General features: G+C 43.1%; 1 protein-coding gene across 1 annotated transcript in view; it reads right to left on the bottom strand.

Moving 5' to 3' along the window:
* Positions 1-394: 394 nt before the first annotated feature.
* Positions 395-18599, bottom strand: part of Ldb3 (LIM domain binding 3) — a 62612-nt gene continuing 44407 nt past the window's right edge. The window contains exons 11-15 of the mRNA XM_035453067.1: positions 17656-18100; positions 16091-16271; positions 15441-15561; positions 11400-11482; positions 395-3141 (exon numbers count right to left, since the gene is read on the bottom strand). Coding sequence (XP_035308958.1) covers positions 3052-3141; positions 11400-11482; positions 15441-15561; positions 16091-16271; positions 17656-18100 — 920 coding nt within the window. The 3' untranslated portion in view covers positions 395-3051. The remainder of the gene's footprint in view (positions 3142-11399; positions 11483-15440; positions 15562-16090; positions 16272-17655; positions 18101-18599) is intronic.

The raw sequence follows: 18599 nt of genomic DNA, 5'->3' as shown, positions 1-18599 counted from the left end.
TGGGTGGTACACACCTTTAATCCCACCACTTGGGAGGCAGAGGCAGGCGGATCTCTGTGAGTTCAAGATCAGCCTGGTCTACAGATCGAGTGCTAGGATAGGCTCCAAAGCTACACAGAGAAACCCAGTCTCGAAAATAAATTGTGTTAGTCATACAATTTTGATTAAATAAAATGATGAAGTTTCTGTTGTGCAACAAGCCAAGCAAACAGTGTTTCTTAGTCACAGGAAACTTTTGTCTCATACTTTTACAGAAAAGTATGGCCATCTGGATGTCAGTTTTTTTTTTTTTAATGGCAAATGAAAGAACTTTTCATAGAATAAAAATTAGCATTTGTGCATCTTTTTCTGAATTTTATTTTGCTAAAAAGAATCTACACAGACCCTCCAAAAAGAAAATAAAAGAAAGACAAGAAAGAAAAACATGCAAAGTAGTTTTGTGTACTCCTCTAACACATTATATTCCACTTCAGAAAACTTACCAAAAAGAAAGGAAACAGACCTGAAGCAAGAATACTTTGGTTGAAAAGTTCACATTAAAAAGACTAGATTGGTAACACAAACACTGCCAATACAAGTCATTCTATTGTAAAAGGTGAGTGTTTATCACTACATTATATTTATGCCAACCATAAGAAGACAAGACAAACTGTACTTCTGTGAACCAGTAAAAACTGTTTGTTGTCACAGGAAAACCATGATATTAACCCAAATGCCACACAGCCTTAATCATACCACTATACAGGTTTGCCCTGTGTACCATTCTTGAAACTAGCTCCTTTTCCTGCTACCTTTAAATTGGTTTTTGGCAGTACTGGGGACTGAAGCTAGAGCATCCTGAATGCTTGGAAAATTCTGTACCACTGGATTACACTTAGTCCCTGAAATTGTTTTTGAGAAATAAGAGTCCTTCATGAATATACATGGCTATTAAATACTAAAAAAAACAACTACTTAATATAGCATGATAGTGATGCTTTCCTTTGGGATATTTTGCTTTTCTTCTTAAAGAGCCTACAGAAAATGACAAATTACACAGGAGTGGTGTCTGTGTGTATGCATAAAAAAACTTTAAAAAGAGATTTGGGAAACATAATGGTTGGGATTTTTATTTCCCTTCCTCAAGACCAGTTCCTGATCATTTAGTAGATACTGTTTTGAAAATTCAACTGCTTAGAACCTTTCTGTTTAGTCAGCAAGCTCCTTGTCCCTGTATATTTGAACTTTCCAAAAACAACAGGCTGCACAAGGCCCTGTTCTGTATCTCTGAACCAATCTCCAGGCTGTCCAGCAGAATTTGCTCAGCCTGGAGCTTTGCATCAAAAGTAAAGAAGGGCTGTTTGGTAGGAGCCCAGTTCTGACATTCCTCTGTGTTGCCCGGAGGGGACTGGTGATTCCATACTTAGAAAAACCATGGGCTTCCTGATAGGCTATGTCTGACTGGGAGAGACCCTTAAGTAGGATGACAGTCGCCTGGAAGCCTTAGTTCTCAAAAGAAAGAGTTTGAATGCATTCCTATAAAGCACTTCAAATGTGCAAAGACAAAAAAAAAAAATCCAAAACAGGAAAAAAGAGATGGGGACAGTGAGTCGGTAGAGTGCCTAAACACAGTGCTCCCGTGAGAAACACACAGAGCACACAGCCTGCTTTAATGCCATTTCCACCCTCCCGTGAACATCCTTCCTAACAGTGCTTCCTAGAAGGAAAAGTGAGCTTGCCATCTCCAGACCCAAAAAGGAAGCCACTTTCTCAACTTCTACATAGCTTCATATCTGTAAAGGACTCTGAGGGCCAGGTCTATTTCAATAAATATTCTAAATCCACTCAGCTATTTTCAAAATATTGGCCCAAATGGCAAATGTACCCTTTCCCCTCCTTGCAGCAGTCAGAAAGATTACATAATTGGCATGCTTCATTTAAAGGAACAAGCTAAGAGGATGGTGGGCCCTGAAGATGGGCATCCTGCAGCCCATGCTGAGGTTGGCAGAAAGCAAATTCCTCTCCCCATGCACAGTTGGGCATGAGAGCCTGTTCTACCATCCTGTGTTTGATGCCATCTCTCTTTTCTTTCCACTGAGTCTGTCTGACGGTGGGGATGAGCAAGACATATTTCACCCCCCACCCACAACATGAGCAGTGATGGGTGAGGGTGAAATACATGCACAGAACAGTCATGCTCAGGACCCTCTTCAAGCAAAACAAAGGCTAAACCAGACCCAGAGTCCTTTGCAAACCTCTTCTGACACATTGTAAAGCAAAACGGGAGAAATCCAATTTCACTTTCCCATGACAATTCAAAAAGGAGAAAAGCTTTCCAGAGACATTAAATGTTCCAGACTAAAAGGGGGAGATGTAGAGAGAGCTCATCTTTTCTCGGTTGTCTGTGGCACTAGCCAAAGACCTTTCAGGAGCCTCTCCATTTGCTCAGTAGTGGCCCGACAATGCTTCAGACGTCTGGGCTCCCCTTACAGGTTTCAAGTTTGTTCAACATCTAAGTCTGATGTGCACAGGAAACTCTGTGATGCTGATGGAACGACTCTTCCTTTTTTGGTGAAGAAGGCCCAATGGGTCTTAGCTAAGGAGCTCTCAGTGCCGGCTCTAAAAATAACCCCACAGCAAATACTGTTTGGCACATCATTGTGTTTGCCAAGGAGTTCTCCAGAACTCTGCTATGTGCTTTGGATTCTCCATAACTGCCCTGAGCACTGTCCCTACACGGATGATAGTGATGGCTGGGGAAGTGTATCATTTTTAAGCATTGCTTTTTGTTTTTAACTTTTGATTTCTTGGAATTTTTTCTCAAATGTCTGAAGTGCAGTACCAGCCATGAATTAATTACTATCTGGGTTTAGAAACTTCTTTTGGCTTCTAGTCTGAACTATGAAAATGCACAATCTGTGTGTACAAGAAAAGACTAAAATTAGACTTCAAAAGGCTCAATCATTTCTCTCATCCCCCTCTCCCCCCCAGAAGAAACATCAGCTTCTTTGACTCCTTCATTGTCATAGCAGGAGCAGCCTGGGCCTGGCCCACATCAGCTACTCTGGGGCCCTACACGTTGATGGCATGCGCATGCTTCTTGCACAGTGGTTTGTCTTTCTTGGAGTAGAATGGCTGCCCCTCCAGATTCACATGGCAGACCTGGGAGGGAAAACAGAGTGGTGTAAGATGGGATCTTGCAGCAGGGAGAACATGAGCAAAAGATTTCAGACTAGCACAGCATGGCAGGCATGCTCCTAATCCCAACACTTGGGAGGCTGATGTAGAAGGGCTATATAGAGAGATCCTATGGGGGAAGAAGTCACCTGTTTAGAAAAATGCACTGTTGGACCTAGCTAAGAGAAGAAGCAGCCTGTTCCCCCCCCCACGCCCCGCTACAAAGTCTTAATGACTAAACAGAATGTGTAGGTTGAACCATATAACATGAAGACTTCCAGGGAATTGAGGATGTAGCCAGTTGCTTGGCAATCATACATAAAGCCCTGGCTTTGGTCCCCAGAATCACGTGACCAGGTTTGATGAGCATATCTATAATCCTAATGCTAAGGATGTGGTAGCATGAGAGAGTTTTTCAAAAAGGTCAAGGTCATTTTAGCTGCTAGAAACTCTGTCTATAAATATATAAATAAATACCAAAGCAAGATAAAGATGTCTGAAAAGCATGGACTCAAATTAATTAAATCTAGTGAAATAGAAAATATGTATGTGATAAAAATGTCTAATTCATGCTATGCTATGGGGAACAGATGAAGTCCTGAGTGAATATATATTGTTGACATGAGCAGAGGCAAATAAAGGACCCCAATGCCTCAGACCAATAGGAATAGTAAAGACTTCCCTTGATCAGACTCAGGGAAATGACAAAGTATTTCCTGGTCTGTGTGCAGATGTTGATTGTAATGGTTTGAATGAAAATGGCCCTGTAAGTCCATAGGGAGTGACATTATTAGGAGGTATGGGCTTGATGGAATAGGTGTGGCCTTGTCGGAGAAAATGTATCACTAGGGGTGGGCTTTGGGGTTTCAGATGCTCAAGCCAGGCCTAGTGGCTCACTCTCTCTTCCTACTGCCTGCTGATCCAGATGTAGAACTCTCAACTACGCCTCCAGCATTGTGTCTGCCTGTGTGCTTCCATGTTTCATACTATGATGATAAGAGACTAAGTCTTTGAACTGTAAGTCACCCCAATTAAATATTTTCCTGTATAAGAGTGGCTGTGGTCCCCTGCACTCCGGGGAGCCTCCGGAGGTGGACTGGCGTTTTTCCCTGGTGTGTGGGGGGGACTTTGAGAGCCCATCCCACGTGAAGGGATGCGCTCTGTCTCTGGACACATGGGGAGGGGCCTAGGTCCAGCACAGGAAGATTTGGTGGACTTTGTGGAGCCCCTGTTGGGGGCCCTAACCTGCCAAGGGAGTGGTGGGTGGATGGGGTGGGGGGTAGGTTGGAGGTGGAGAAGGAGGGATAGAGGTGAGGGGAGGGAGAGGGAGAGGGGACTTACATGTGAAACAAGCCTGTTCCCTAACTTGAATTAATAATAAAAAAAGGGGGGGGGAGAAAAAAAAAGAGTGGCTGTGGTCATGGTGTCTCGTCACAAAAAAAGAAACCCCAACTAAGACATGTAAGAAATGTGGACCACAGCTTTCTTTTCCAGGATGTTTATAGCCTGGGACTGTTACCCTATAGATACCAGCTAAACCTGTCTCCTTATTTAGCTGTATGTAATAACCTGGCCTCCTCAATTCAGATGTATAAAATAAACTTAGTTTCCAAGCTGCTGATGGTGCCTCTCTATCAGAGAACATGACCCACCCAATCCTAGCTTTTCTGTGCATGTATGTATCTGTTGTTTCTTCATTCTGATGCCCCAGTTAGGGCAATCTTCAAGCCATGCAAAGTTGCAGCACTATCCAAAGTATATACGGAATCAGTACAAGTTAACAATTCCCACAGAAAGGATTAACCATTTCAGTAAATTCTATTAGTAAACTAAGAAAATATCAAAGATTGTTCTCACTAAATAATTCAGAGGGGAAATGAAGATCTCTCAGAGATACCATACCTATTAACATAACAAAATAGATCAGACAAAAACCCTCAATGTCTTGTCACCCTTAATATTTTTATGAGGGTAGGCAAAAAAAAATTAAAGAAAAGAAGTACCCAATTAAAAAATGAGCAGTGCCCAAAGGTAATTATTATGTAATACGAGGGACATACTAATGAAATTTCTTTCAGAATAAAGTAATTGTATACATTTTTGTGATACAACTTCCAATGGAATTCTACCATGTGGTATGGAATATTACTTTAGGCAAAGATGTGTTACGTTTGTTTATGTTGTGGAATATTACTTGTGTAAAGGGGTGTATTACATTTGTTTATGCTGCATTTGTTTAACTATGTAAAGATGTGTTGCTGTTTCATTTTGCCTGTCCAAGGCACCTGATTGGTCTAATAAAAAGCTGAACGGCCAATAGCTAAGCAGAAGAGGGATAGGCCAGAAAGAAAAGAAAAGAAGAAAAGCCTGGAGCCAGTCAGCCAGTTAGACAGAATAGGACATACAGAAAGAAAATGTAAAAAGCCCTGAAGCAAAAAGTAGATGAAGAGAAAAAGATTAACTTATAAAACCTAGCCAGAAACTAGCATAAGCTAAGGTGGAGCATTCATAACTAATAAGAAGTCTCTGTGTCATGTTTGGTGGCCGAAAAAAAAAAAAAAAGGGAAACTTGGTACAACCATGGGGAAAACACCAATCAAACATGGAAAAGTGCATTCAGGAAAATGTTATATGTAAAAATCAAAGTTATATGTCCCCATGATAAAGATAAATGAGAGTAGTTTGAGGATGGAGACATTCTGGAAAGAAGGGGATGAATCCATCTTTGCTGAGGTCACTGTGGTTCCAGTGAGATGGCCTCATTTAAATTCACAATTCAAAAACTGGGACTCAGAGAGCCCAAATATCTTACTTAAGTCACAGACCTAGTAAACTGTACAGCTGGGAATCATGTCCAGGGCTGTAAGAACCCAGTTCCATGGTACTTGTTTCTGAATTCCACAGCAAAATAGGCTGTGTTTATTTGAAATGGTTCTGAGCTCCTGGCTTTGCACAGAGGTTGTCTGAGGTGTTGGGTTACCAACATGTGGACCAGAACCCAAGTGGGCAAAACGCTAACATGCTGAGCGTTGTCTTGGAAGTCATGCTGGCTGGGATGGGCTCCATTACATAGGGCACTGAGCATCCCTACTGGGGAGCAGAATTGGAAGCTGTATCTAGATCCTGGCCTCAAAATAAGCCTGTTGTCAATGTGACAGAATCTAGGGTCACCTGTGAGGGGTTGTCTTGATTATATTAAGTGATGTAGGAAGACCCATCTTAATTGTGGGTGAAACCATTCCCTAGGTAGGTTACCTCAGAGTGAATAAAATGGAGAAAGTGAGCTGAGCAACAGCAGCAAGCATGCATTCATTGCTCTCTTCTGACTAAGACCATCTGCTTCCAACACCTGCTGCCTTGATTTCCCCACCATGATGGACTGTATCATGAGATAAAATAAAACCTTTTCTCTATTGAGTTGTTTTATCAGAATAGTTTATCCTAGCAGTAGGAAAGAAACTAAGATGAGTCCTTATATACAGGTAGTCATAGAGTGGAGACAATTTCCCCCTGAGTTGTCCCTTTAATTCAACAAAGGTTGGAAAGGGACATCACGATAGCCCAGTCGAGGAAGTTATACTTGGATTATATGGGCTTCTAGTGGTTCATGGAAGCCAACTGATTGAAAAATTACCTGGGAACACCCAGGAAGTTACAGAGATGCTGAATGCAACCAGGTGCTAGGATTTGGAGGTGGTTTGTCCCCTAAGGGCCCATGTATTGGAAGCTTACCCCCACCTTAGCCTTCTAGCCTTTATTTTCCATGCTTTGGATTTGGGAGGCCCCCAAATTACTCCTGTTAGCTCATTTTTCTGTTAAGATTCTAGATTCCATAAAGGTGGATGGAGTCTTGCTTTAGGAGACTCTTACTCCCAAATTCCAGGAATATTTTGCAAACTGAATTCCTCTCGAGTGAGTTAAGAGCACTTCTAGGCAAGTCTGAGCACCTGAGTTCAACCCCTGTAATCCATGTGGACGCAGAAGGAGAGAATTGATTGACAGTCTTCCTCTGATTTCCACACTCAGGCTATGGCACCAGAGGTCCTACACTCACTCACTCATACACATCATTCATACACAGATACTCAACACATTACTAATACAGTTTTAAAATTACTAAAAATACACCTTCATAATAATAAAGTTTACAAAAAATATGTTGGAGATAGAGAGATGTCTCATCAGTTAAGAGTGTTCCCTGCTCTTGCAGAGAACCAGAGTATGGTTCCTAGCACCCACATCAGGCAGCTCACAACCGCCTATAATACCAGCTCAAGAAGCTCTGACTCCTCCTTTTGCTTCTGCAGATATATGAATTTGCATGCCCGTGTGTGTGCATGTGTGTATTTGTGTATATATAGACATATATTGTATTGCATATATATCTTATATTTGTACACACACATACATACATATACATATACATACACATACACATACACATACACATACACATACACATACACATACACATACACATACACATATACATATATATGAGTGTGGATGAACCAGGAGGCTGGATAGTGCACACTTATAATTCCAGCCTTTCCTTGGGAGGTAGAGGCTGGGAAGTAGGTAATTTTTCAGTTTATTTCAATTTATTAGCTTCCATGGGCCACTAGAAGCCCCATGTGATCTTTGGTAAATACTGAGTTCAAGAGACCAGTCTGAGATACATAAGACCTTATCTTAAAAAAAAAAATTAACAATGTTCTATATCCCCTGATTTAACTGATAAAGAAACGGTGTGACCACAAAAGAGCTAGTCTGAATCTTTCTTATTGGTTGGCTTGGTTGGCTGGTTGGTTGATTTGTTTTGTTTTTTAATTATTATTGTGTTGCATGCAGGTCAAGAACCATCATATGAAGACATATGCTTATTAAAAACAATTTGGAATCGGGGCATATTGTGGCACAAATTTGTAATTTCATCACTTAGGAGACTGAGACAGGAGGATTACTTCAAGTTCAGCCAAAGCTATGTAGTGAGACCTTATTGCAAACAAAAACAAAGGGATTTACAGCCAGGGTTGATGGTGCATGCTTGTACACCCAGAGCTCAAGAGGCTATTAGGAACTTAAGCCTATCCTGGACTACATAATAGACAAACAAGGAAGTGATTTGGAAATGTAAAACGAAAGGAGACCCTTGAGAAGAAGGAGGAAGGGGATGAGGATGGAGAGAAGGAGGAAAGGGAGGAGGATGAAGAGAAGGAGGAGGAAAGTCTGATTTCTGAATTTAATAAATGGCAGATCACTTGTCTGACACATAGAGTTCAGGGTCAACCCTTAGCACTGAAGAAGGGAGGGAGGGAGGAGACAGGCCTTAAAGTTTTCGAACCTAAAGGTTTCTTTCCAAATACTAGAACTGTGTTCTACTTCACTGTCTTCACAGAACAGTGAGGACCACGTAGGGCTGGCTCAAGAGGAAGACTCGACGATACCCATGTCACTTTCCAAGGGACAAGATCGCCCCAGCTTCTTTTGGCAAATCAGCTAGGCATTGCTCTGGGTCTCTCACCCTTGGCTGGTCTTTATTCTCCAAACTTTGCTCTACCCTAAACTTTACTTCTTCCTGCTTCTATTCTAGAACTTCTATTTTAGCCCCTTGATGACCTCTGCCATGATTCCCTCTGCAATGCAGCACAGCCCCCTTTCTCTTCAGCCTCTGTGCCTCTTCCTGGACCTTCTCCAAGTCTCTTGGATTCTTCTAGACACTGGGTATTCAAGTTTGTAATCAGTCAAGCAAGCTGAGGCTTGAAAGAGTCAAGTCTTCTATGCTCCACCTGGCTGAGCCCCAGCTATGCGGGAGGCCATCCTACCGGCAGATAGTTACACAAGGTCCCTTTTGGGGAGAAGCCCTGACCTATTTAAGGAACTTTTAAAAGCAACTAAACAATCTGTTCAAAGAATGTTAGAAGTGGTAAGGATTTGAATTCTGTGCCTTAAAATTTATAGACAGAGATCCCAGCACTCAGGAGGCAGAGGCAGGTGGATCTCTGAGTTCAGGGCTAGCTTGGTCTAAAGAGTGAATTCCAGGACAGCCAGAGCTACACAGAGAAATCCTATCTCAGAAAAAAAAGTCATACTGGAGGAAGGCAGCCTTTGCTCTTCACTCCAGTAAGACTTGTAGCCTTGTAAGAGAGGAGACAGTTATGTGGAAACATAGCCTGTGGAAACAGTTATGTATACACAGACAAGAAAACGTGTAAAAATATAGATACAACTTGGGAGGTAGAGACAGGATGATCAGAAGCTCAAAGTCATGAGGCTTAATTCCAGCACTTGAGAGGCAAAGGAAGGCAGGTCTGTGTGTGTTCCAGGACAGCCTGGGTTACATAGTGACTTTCAGGACAGCCCGGGCTAGTAGTGAGACCCTGTGAAAAACAACAACGAAATTCAAGATCATCCTCAGCTATGGAGTTCAAGGCCAGTCTTGGCTAGAGATATAAACACACACAAACACACACACACACACACACACACACACACACACACACACACACACACACACCGGGGTGGGGGTGAACTGTCACAACAGAAGCAAAGACTAGAACACTTAAACTAACCAGGGGATGAAAAGATGGCTAGCAACCAGGGGTAGGAGAGAGTGTGGCTGTCTGTCAGCACTTTGAGTTTTGGTTTCTGTCCTGCTGAACTATGAGATAATATATTTCTGCTATGCCTATTATTATACCTTAGGAAATTAATATACAGTTTAGTACAGAACTCAGAACATATGGCAGTGAACTTGATGACTAGGATTGTCCTCCATCCTAAGTCCCTAAAGGATTATTCAGGCTATCTATCTATCTATCTATCTATCTATCTATCTATCTATCTATCTACAGAGTTATGATAAAGTGTGGTGAACCTTGCTTGGGGGACCTTGGTGAATTACATGGCAGGCAAGTGTGACTGAGGCAGAGGACAAACATACTAGGCAGACAGAGCTTAAGTGAGAAGTTTTATTAGTAAGGGGAGGGAAGGCAGGAAGGAAAGAGAAAAGAGGTAAAGAGACACAGAGACAGAGAGAGGACAGAAGAGAAGAGGGAGACAGGAAAAGTCCTGTCTGCCCCAGGGGGACAGCGGGAAAAAGAGAAAGAGATTGGGAAAGAAAGAGTGGAAAGAGCAGGAAAGAGAGAGCAGAAAGTGAGGGTAAGTGGGCGGAGGTCTTTCTTTTAAAGGGGTCCTTTGCACCTGGACATTCTGCCAGTTGATGGGGCAGGCCAGCATAATGCCCGAAACCTTACAGACAGGGCTTCCTATACTCAAATTTGGCCTTGAGAATGACCTTGAATGACCCAGAATGACCTTGAACTTCTGATCCTCCCGCCTCCATTTCCCAAGTGCTGAGATTATACGTGTATGCTACCACCATTTGGTTTATATGAAGCCTAAGATTGAACCTGGGGCTTCATGCATGTTAGGTAAAGAGTCTACCAACTGAGCTACATCCCCAGCCCTAAACAGAACAGTTTTCTCATACATACCCCACATTTATCTTGAGTAACTCTGGTCCTTAAAATACCAATAGTTCATTCATTTTCCTAAACAAAGTTAAGCCTGTCAGACTGACATTACAGAGATTTATTAGGGATGAGCATTTCCTGTTTCCAACTCAAGTCTAAATAGTGGTAGCAGAGTTTCACAATCTCATCTCAGCTGAAAGCCCTCTAAAGGGAAGGCCAGTCTCCTAGGCAGATACCCTGCTGATTCAGCTAACTCCACACAGTTAATAGTTAATCTCAGGCTTATCTGCCAGCTGCTGTACATCAAGAACAGGACCACTTAAGAAAGGAAAGTGATACTCAGCCTGATTTCTAAAGGTTCTACTGAGAGAAACCTTATCTCAGCTTTTCAAAGGCCTAGTCAATAAGCTGAGGACTGGGGTTCCTGGTAAATTCTTCACACCACTTCATAACCAAAGCAGCATATAACCTAGGGAAGCCACCTGCTTCTCTAGGCCATTGTTCGCTGCCCTCACCTCTTGCTGGTAAGACAACATGCCAGTTCTCCAAACCTTAGGGTACTTTTCTGCTATTGATCTATAGTCATTGGTAATACAGCTTTCTTTTCCCATGACATATCAAGACATGGCATTGACAAACTTTAAGAAACATTGTGGCACCAGAGTGCCACAGTTGTATCCTTGTGTGTCAAGAGGTTGGCCAACTAGGCTGCACTTTGTCCCTTGTATCCCCTGCTCAGATAGTTGGAACTCTAGGCTAGAAACATACCGCACAAATGAAGCAGGTGTCATGCCAGGTGTGTCCCAGGGCTTCAATAAACTTATCGCCAGCTTCCACAGGAAAATCACATGCTGATTTGATGAATGAAAGAAAGAAAGGCAAAAAAAAAAAAAAAAAAAAAAAAAACAATCTGCCACATAGACCCAAGACCAAGACAGCCCCCCCCACACACACACATCAGTGGGCTAGGGGGAGTAGGCTTTGTCATCTAACAAACAAAATACTCACTTACATGATTGATTTTATTTTTCACCCTTTTGGTAATTTGTACCAATGTTGTGCAGACTCAGACTTGGACTTAATTACCACCCTATGCTAGTTTGATCTGAAAATTCTTTCTGGAATTGTCATGAACTTCTGAAAGGACAATTGTTTCTTTTCTCTCTGTCCCCTCTGATAGTCTGAAGAGGTCAATCCCCACACAGAAATTTGTCCTCATCGCCCAGTCACTAGGCTTATTTTGGAAGGAAGAGGGTCTTTTTTTATCAGATTTTATTTTATTTTATACTCATGCGTGTACACATGAGTCCAGGTGTCTACAGAGGATCCTATGGATCTGGAGTTATAGGCTGTTAAAGCACACTATGTGGGTACTAGGAACAGAACCTGGGTGCTTCCCTCCACCCCCTTTTTTGAGACAGGGTTTCTCTGTGTAACCCTGACTGTCCTGGAACTTGCTCTATAGACCAGGCTGGCCTCAAACTCAAAGATCTACCTCCCTCTACCTCCTGATTGCTAGGATTAAAGGCACATGTCACCACAACTTGGCCAGTTTGTGCTTTTAAATGCTGAATTCTCTTTCCAGGCCCAGACTCTTTAAGGATTTTGTTGTTGTTGCTTTAAGATTTATTTTTTATTGTTAATTATATGTTTGTGTGTGGGGGGGTGTTACATGAATGTAAGTGCAGATACCCATAGATGCCATAAGAAGGTGTTGGGTCCCCCAAGAACTGGAGTTAAGACAATTGTGAGCTGTCTGACATGGGTGCTGGTAAGTGAACTTGGACTCTCTGTAAGAACTGCATGTGGTTTTAACCACTGAGCCATCTCTGCAGTCCGTCTTTAAGACTGTACTTAATTTTAGAATGGCATTTGCTTGACCATTCTTCTGTCATTGAACATTCATGCTGACAACAAATTTTTACTACCATAAACAATATTTAAGCTATTTTTACAGGGCTATGTCCTCCTTATCCCCTAAGAGGGAAGATAACACTACAAAATGCTCTTCATAGTGCTTCAAAATCTACTGACAACTTTCACAAAGACATGCTTTCCAGAGTTCACATGTAGGAGGCATACTCCTCCCAGCAATAGTGTTGGGAGGTAGAGCCTAATGGGAGGCGGTTAGATCACATAGCCTCTGTTTCTTGAATGAATTAGTGTTATTATTGAGGGAATAGGTTCAGAAGGGGTGGGGTTCTCATAAAAATGACCCTGGCCTCCCACTGCCTGTTTTCTTTCTCTCTCTTTTGCCCCTCCACCTTCCACATGGGATGATGTAAGACAGCCCTTAGCAAGTGTGGCCTCTTGACTGTGGACTTCCCAGCTTTCAGAAGCATGAGTCAAATACACTTCTGTTCATTGTAAATCCCCCTTTCTCAGACATTTGGTTACCCTAGAACAAGTTGGACTAAGGCAGGAGACATTCCTTACAAGAAACTTAACATCAAGAATCATGCCTTATTTACTGTTCTTTGTACTTCCAGCATAACCTCTAGGCAGTGGTCATTACTCAGCACAGGTGTGAATCAGTACATCAGTGAATTTATCACATTTGCGGTGCACAAGTGAATCAGTAAATGAATGAATCTGATCTTCACAGTGTCTCACAGAGATGGATTTTTTTAACTTTGGTCTTGTTTTGTGGATGAAGAAATTGAGACCCAAGGTAATAAAGACCAGAATCCCACTCTAGAGGCCTTGTCAAGTCTTGTGCTCCTTTCTCAAGGTGTAGCAATCCTACCAGACTACTGTAGACATTTTCTAGATTTTCTCTAGACGAGTTCAAATCCCTTTGAATACTTCATTCCTCCCTGCATTCCCCAGCTCCCAAATGTACTTGTCTCTCCACAGCTCTACCACAACTAGTTTCTTCCTGTGTTCTGTTCCTCTCCTGTGGGCAGTATAGCCATTCATTGTCTTAGACCACACAGAAAGGCAGCACGTCTTCAAGGTTATAAACATGGAGTGTGAAGGAAGAAAAGGTAGTTCAAAGTCCAGCTCTATTCAAGAATTCTTTAACCCTGAGGCAGCTTCTTAGGACTGCAGCCTTCCCATTTATAAACTATAGCACCAAACTCAAGGAATTGTCGCTATTGACCAGAGTAAGAAATATATGAAGTATTTGGCATAACATTGACTGTTGGTTCTCATTTTAGAAGACCTCATAAATGGTTAAAGGAGGAAGAGGACCCATCCATCTTCCATCCATCCACCATTCTTGAATATCCATGACAGGACACCCCATGTTAATTGCTTTGCTTAAGATTCTTTTAAATATTTATTTATTTTTGTGTGTATTGATGTTTTGTTTGCATGTACAACTGCACATTAGAAGAGGGCACTGGATCACTAGACAGTTGTGAGCAGCCATGTGGTTGCTGGGAATTGAACTCAGAACCTCTGGAAGAACAGCTAGTGCTCTTGATCACTGAGCCATCTCTCCAGCCCAAGATTTTTAAAGTTTATTATTACTATTTTAGTTGTAAGATTTGTACCATGGAGTGTGTGTGCAGGTCAGAGGACAACTTTGTGGGATTAGCTCTCTCCTTATACTTCATGTGGATTACAAGAGTCAAATTTAGGCAGCCAAGCTTTCATGGCAAGCACCTTTACACACTGAGTCATCTGATACATATCACAGAAACTGATATACACTACACACTTAATATATGTTTTATGGTTAAAAGATGAACAGAAAACAAACAAAAATGGTTCAACAAGCCTTATTAAATAGTAATTCCTTCCCTTGTTGTTTTTTCACAAATTTGTTCTTAAAACAGCTTTAATCTACTTCTGGAAGTTTTAGTCTTGCTTACAGATTGACTTTTCTATTTTAAACTTGATTTTGCATGATCTGGGGGCTCTCCTTTAAAAATTGATAGCACAGACATGACTAATACTATGTTTTAAAGATGTATTTATTTAATGTATATGAGAGTTCTGTCTGCATGTACAACTTAATGTGAGGACATCAGATCCTACTATAGATATCCCTGTTTTTCCTCATCTGATTTTCTGGTGCTGCTGTGTTAGCCTTCAAGTCTATGCTCCCCTTATTAGGCAGAACGCTTCCTGAGAAAAGCAGGCTGTGAAGGAAGGGGGCAGGGCTAAAAGGCCAGCTAGTCTGTGACTCCTCAACTCCCCACATGTTACAATAGCATATTACACTTCAAGGTACAGAGATATTGAAGGAAGCCTGAAAAGCACCACCATAGGAAGGGAAGGGCACTGAGCATCCCATGCCTTGGCCCTGCCCTGCTTCCATCCTCAAATCAGCTCTACCAGGCATGTGTTTAGCAGCTTTACTCAGGGTTACAAAGCCATCTCAGGGTGGAGCCAGGAATAGAACCTAGGATGACATCTAGAGCCAAGGCCCTTTTCACACTAGACCCAGGTTTCCATGTCAACATAGCCTGAGAGGTTTATGGAACAATGTGTGACTCAAATGTTAGAAACATGGAAGGGAGCAGAGACTGGTATATAAATGCATTGTAATTCTCACTCCTTTTCTCCAAAAGCTAGAACCAAATGAGCAGGGGAAATAGTTCAGCTAATGTATAATAGCATGATTCAGCCATTAAAAGCAAAGTCAGGAGCTTATGTGAGGCCCTGAGTTTGATTCACAGTACCACATAGGAAAGAAAACACAGAAGACCCTGTCTTCCCGCTTACAGTAGGATGTGAGTGGACAGAGGCACGACTTGGTTTTCTATGCCTGCCTGTCAACCCAGGTGGGACATGGTACAGGGTCTTCCAGCATGGTGTCATATTGCATCCTATCTGTACCATGTCTCACAGGCCTACCTTTCTCGCAGTATGGCTCTCCATCCTCCATGTGGAAGAGGCTGTTTCCAAAGGGTTTCTTGCAGGCTGCGCAGACGAAGCAGGTCGTATGCCATGTCTGTCTCAGAGCATGCATCACTTCCTGGAGGAAAGACTCTGAGTTCAGGACAGAAAGTTTCCCAGGAGAAAGGGAGCTAGACTTGGCTTCTGCACCAGGTCTGGCTGCTGTCCAAGTAGCCTAAGGAACGGTGCAGAAGGGCTTCACAAAGCAGATGCTGGGGAAGGCAGGGGAGGGTGGAGAAGGGAGGTCCTGCTTATTAGGGCCACTTTGCCAAAAGGACACTGAGAGTCAGGGCCACAGGCAGATGAGCGGTGAGGTCAGGCTGTGAAGCAAGAACTTGCTTTTCAGAACCCCAGCACTATTCGAAGCTGGTGGCATATGTGTATATCATTGCTTGCCTAAGTTAATTAGTTCCCTGGTTCAGTAGTTAATGGCAAACCAATTCCATTCTAGGATGGAAATGGACTTGTTTTCTCTGTTATCAGCCACTTGTTGATAGTGTTTCTAATAGGATCACAGAATCTTAGGGGAAGGGAGCAAGGGGAAGGGAGCAAGTCAGTCCAGTTGAAGAAAAGACAAGGGTCAAAGGAGAGGGATGCTGCCCACTTACCCCCATGATCTTGGTGTTGCACTTGGCACAGAGCGGGGCAAAAAACTGCTCGTAGCACCGTTCACAGTAAACATTGTTTTGCTCCTCCACGAAGCATACATCTGCTAGGGAGTTCTTGCAGTAGGCACAATTGAACTCTTCTGGATGCCAAGAGCGGCCCATGGCTACCAGAAAAGGGCCCCTGGCATGGCAGAGAAGAGCATTAAAATGAGCCCCAGAAATTAGAACCAGATATTTTAAGAACCCCCAACAATATTCATACATTTGCTGAGTAATGTCCACTTTGAGGATTGTTCTAATGAAATAACATGTAATTCTGAGGAAGCTCCATGCAGAAAGATGTCTATTGTCATGTCAGTAACAATAAATAGAACCAGACAATGCGGCATGGGGATGCACACCAGCACTTGGCAGGCAGATCTCTAAGTTCAAGTCTACACAGTAAGTTCCAGGATAGCCAGGGCTACATAGTGAGATTCTGTCATAAAGGAACACACATTTCAAAACCTAACAAACAGAACCTGGAAGCAATCTAAGTATCTACCACAGAGGACTGAGTAAAAATCACATAGTTCAGTTTTTCACAGGTTATTCTGAGAGCAATGATGATGGTGTCTAACCTTTATTAAATTATTGCGTGCTAGATACCCTTCAAGAATAAACTTACATTTGTTAATATATTTAATCCTCATAACAATTCTTTGAAGGAGGAACTATTATGATGCCTAATTATCAGTAAAGAACACAGAGACATGGGAAGGCCAAGGAACTCATTCAAGGTCATAGGGCCAGGAAGCAGTAGACTACAAACATGATGGTTCAGTTTTGATTGGTATTCAGAACACTGGAACTATCAGAAAACCTCATGTTCTAATTTTTTTCAGTTCTGTATTTTCTAATTCTTATCTCCTCATTTTGTTTCTGTTTTGGGGACAGGATCTTACTTTCTAGCCCTGGCTGTCCTGGAACTAGCTTTTAGAAGTACCTAACTTTGAACTTACAGAGACACGCTTTCTTCTGCCTTCCTAGTGCTGGGGACCAAAGGTGTGCACCACCATACCTGGCCTCTGCTTGTTTCTTAAAGATTTTCACATATGGAAGCACATACCACATATATACACAGACATACTGCATTTAACAAGCATGGTCTGAGACCCCTGACTTCTAAGGGGCATTACTTGCTTTAATTTCAGTGAAGTGTCTATCAGAGCCATAAGAGGCATGGGACTGTCTGTAGAAAGATCCAGAAGCAACTCTATAGGAAAGCTGGGTCAAAACCAGCACTGTCACCTAGCTTTCAATAAACCTACTGACAACAAGGCTGAAGATTCCCAGAACCCAGCCTTAGCCCAAGGGGGAGCTCCTGGCACCAGGCACCAAGCTGGGAGCTTCACCCACTTACCTCATGGAATCCTCCCGATTCCCCAGGGATGTGGGTGTCACACAGGTATGGAAGTTAAAGCTCATAGAGTTGAGCCAGAGAGACCTGAGGCTGCCCTGTGGGGCTGGCCTTTTGCCTGTATCTGTCCTCCCATCTGCTACCCCTCCCATACCGAAGCCTGTACCTGATGACATTGTTGCAGTGGCCACAGAGGGGAGTCCGGCTGCTAGCTGGGAAGCGCTCAGCTCTCTGGAAGGTGCCCCTGGCAAGAGGGGTTACCTGTGGACCTGTTGGGTTGTAGGCTGGAGCCCCCCGGGGCAGGGTCTGCTTACTGACAGAGGTAGTGCTCTTTCCAGGAGCAAACTTCTGAGAGAAGCTGTCATCGGTCACCCAGGGTGGGCGGCTGGTGGACTCTGCAGGGCCCCCACTGTAGGCTGCCGATGGCGCAGGGTTATAGTTTGGGGCAGGTGAGGGGGTATAAGCTGGCGCAGGGGAAGGGGTATAGGTGGGTGCAGGTGAGGGGGTATAGGTGGGTGCAGGTGAGGGGGTATAAGCAGGAGCAGGTGAGGGGGTATAGGGAGTTGGACTGTAATTGGCTCCTGGGGATGGGCTGTAGGTAGATGCAGGCACTGCAAGCCAAAAACACCAAAGAATATGTGTTAGGAATTCATTCTCCCTCATCTGTCACCTCAGGCAGTGAACCATAAAAGATGAGCTTACTATTGGAACAGCATAACTCCAATTGTTAAAGGAGAGGAAGGAAATCAGTGACTCAAGTACACTAAGCAAATGCAATACCAATAAGGTACAGACCCACAGCCTGAACTTCTTAGTGATTTTAATTTTCAGCAAGAGCCCAGATAAACAAGGGTGGCAGCAGAGCCCTGGGGAGCTAGCACAGGCCCCAGAAGGGATGTAGCTACAAATATTGTGACTGTTCAGGGTGGGGTTCTGCCAGGCCTTGGCTGCCCTGATCCTATAAAAGATGGGGAGCAAGGACAGGGAGTATCTGGGACAGGAAGTAGGTAAGAGCCTGTCAAGGCAGCAGCCTGGAGTGGAGGACACTTTCAGTGGTGACCTGGATGATGATCTGACTCCCAGACATCCCAATCAGAATGAGTTTGTTCT

This window comes from Cricetulus griseus (assembly GCF_003668045.3).
Source record: "Cricetulus griseus strain 17A/GY chromosome 1 unlocalized genomic scaffold, alternate assembly CriGri-PICRH-1.0 chr1_1, whole genome shotgun sequence".
Lineage (NCBI taxonomy): Eukaryota > Metazoa > Chordata > Mammalia > Rodentia > Cricetidae > Cricetulus > Cricetulus griseus.
This window is presented reverse-complemented; position numbering and strand designations above follow the sequence as displayed.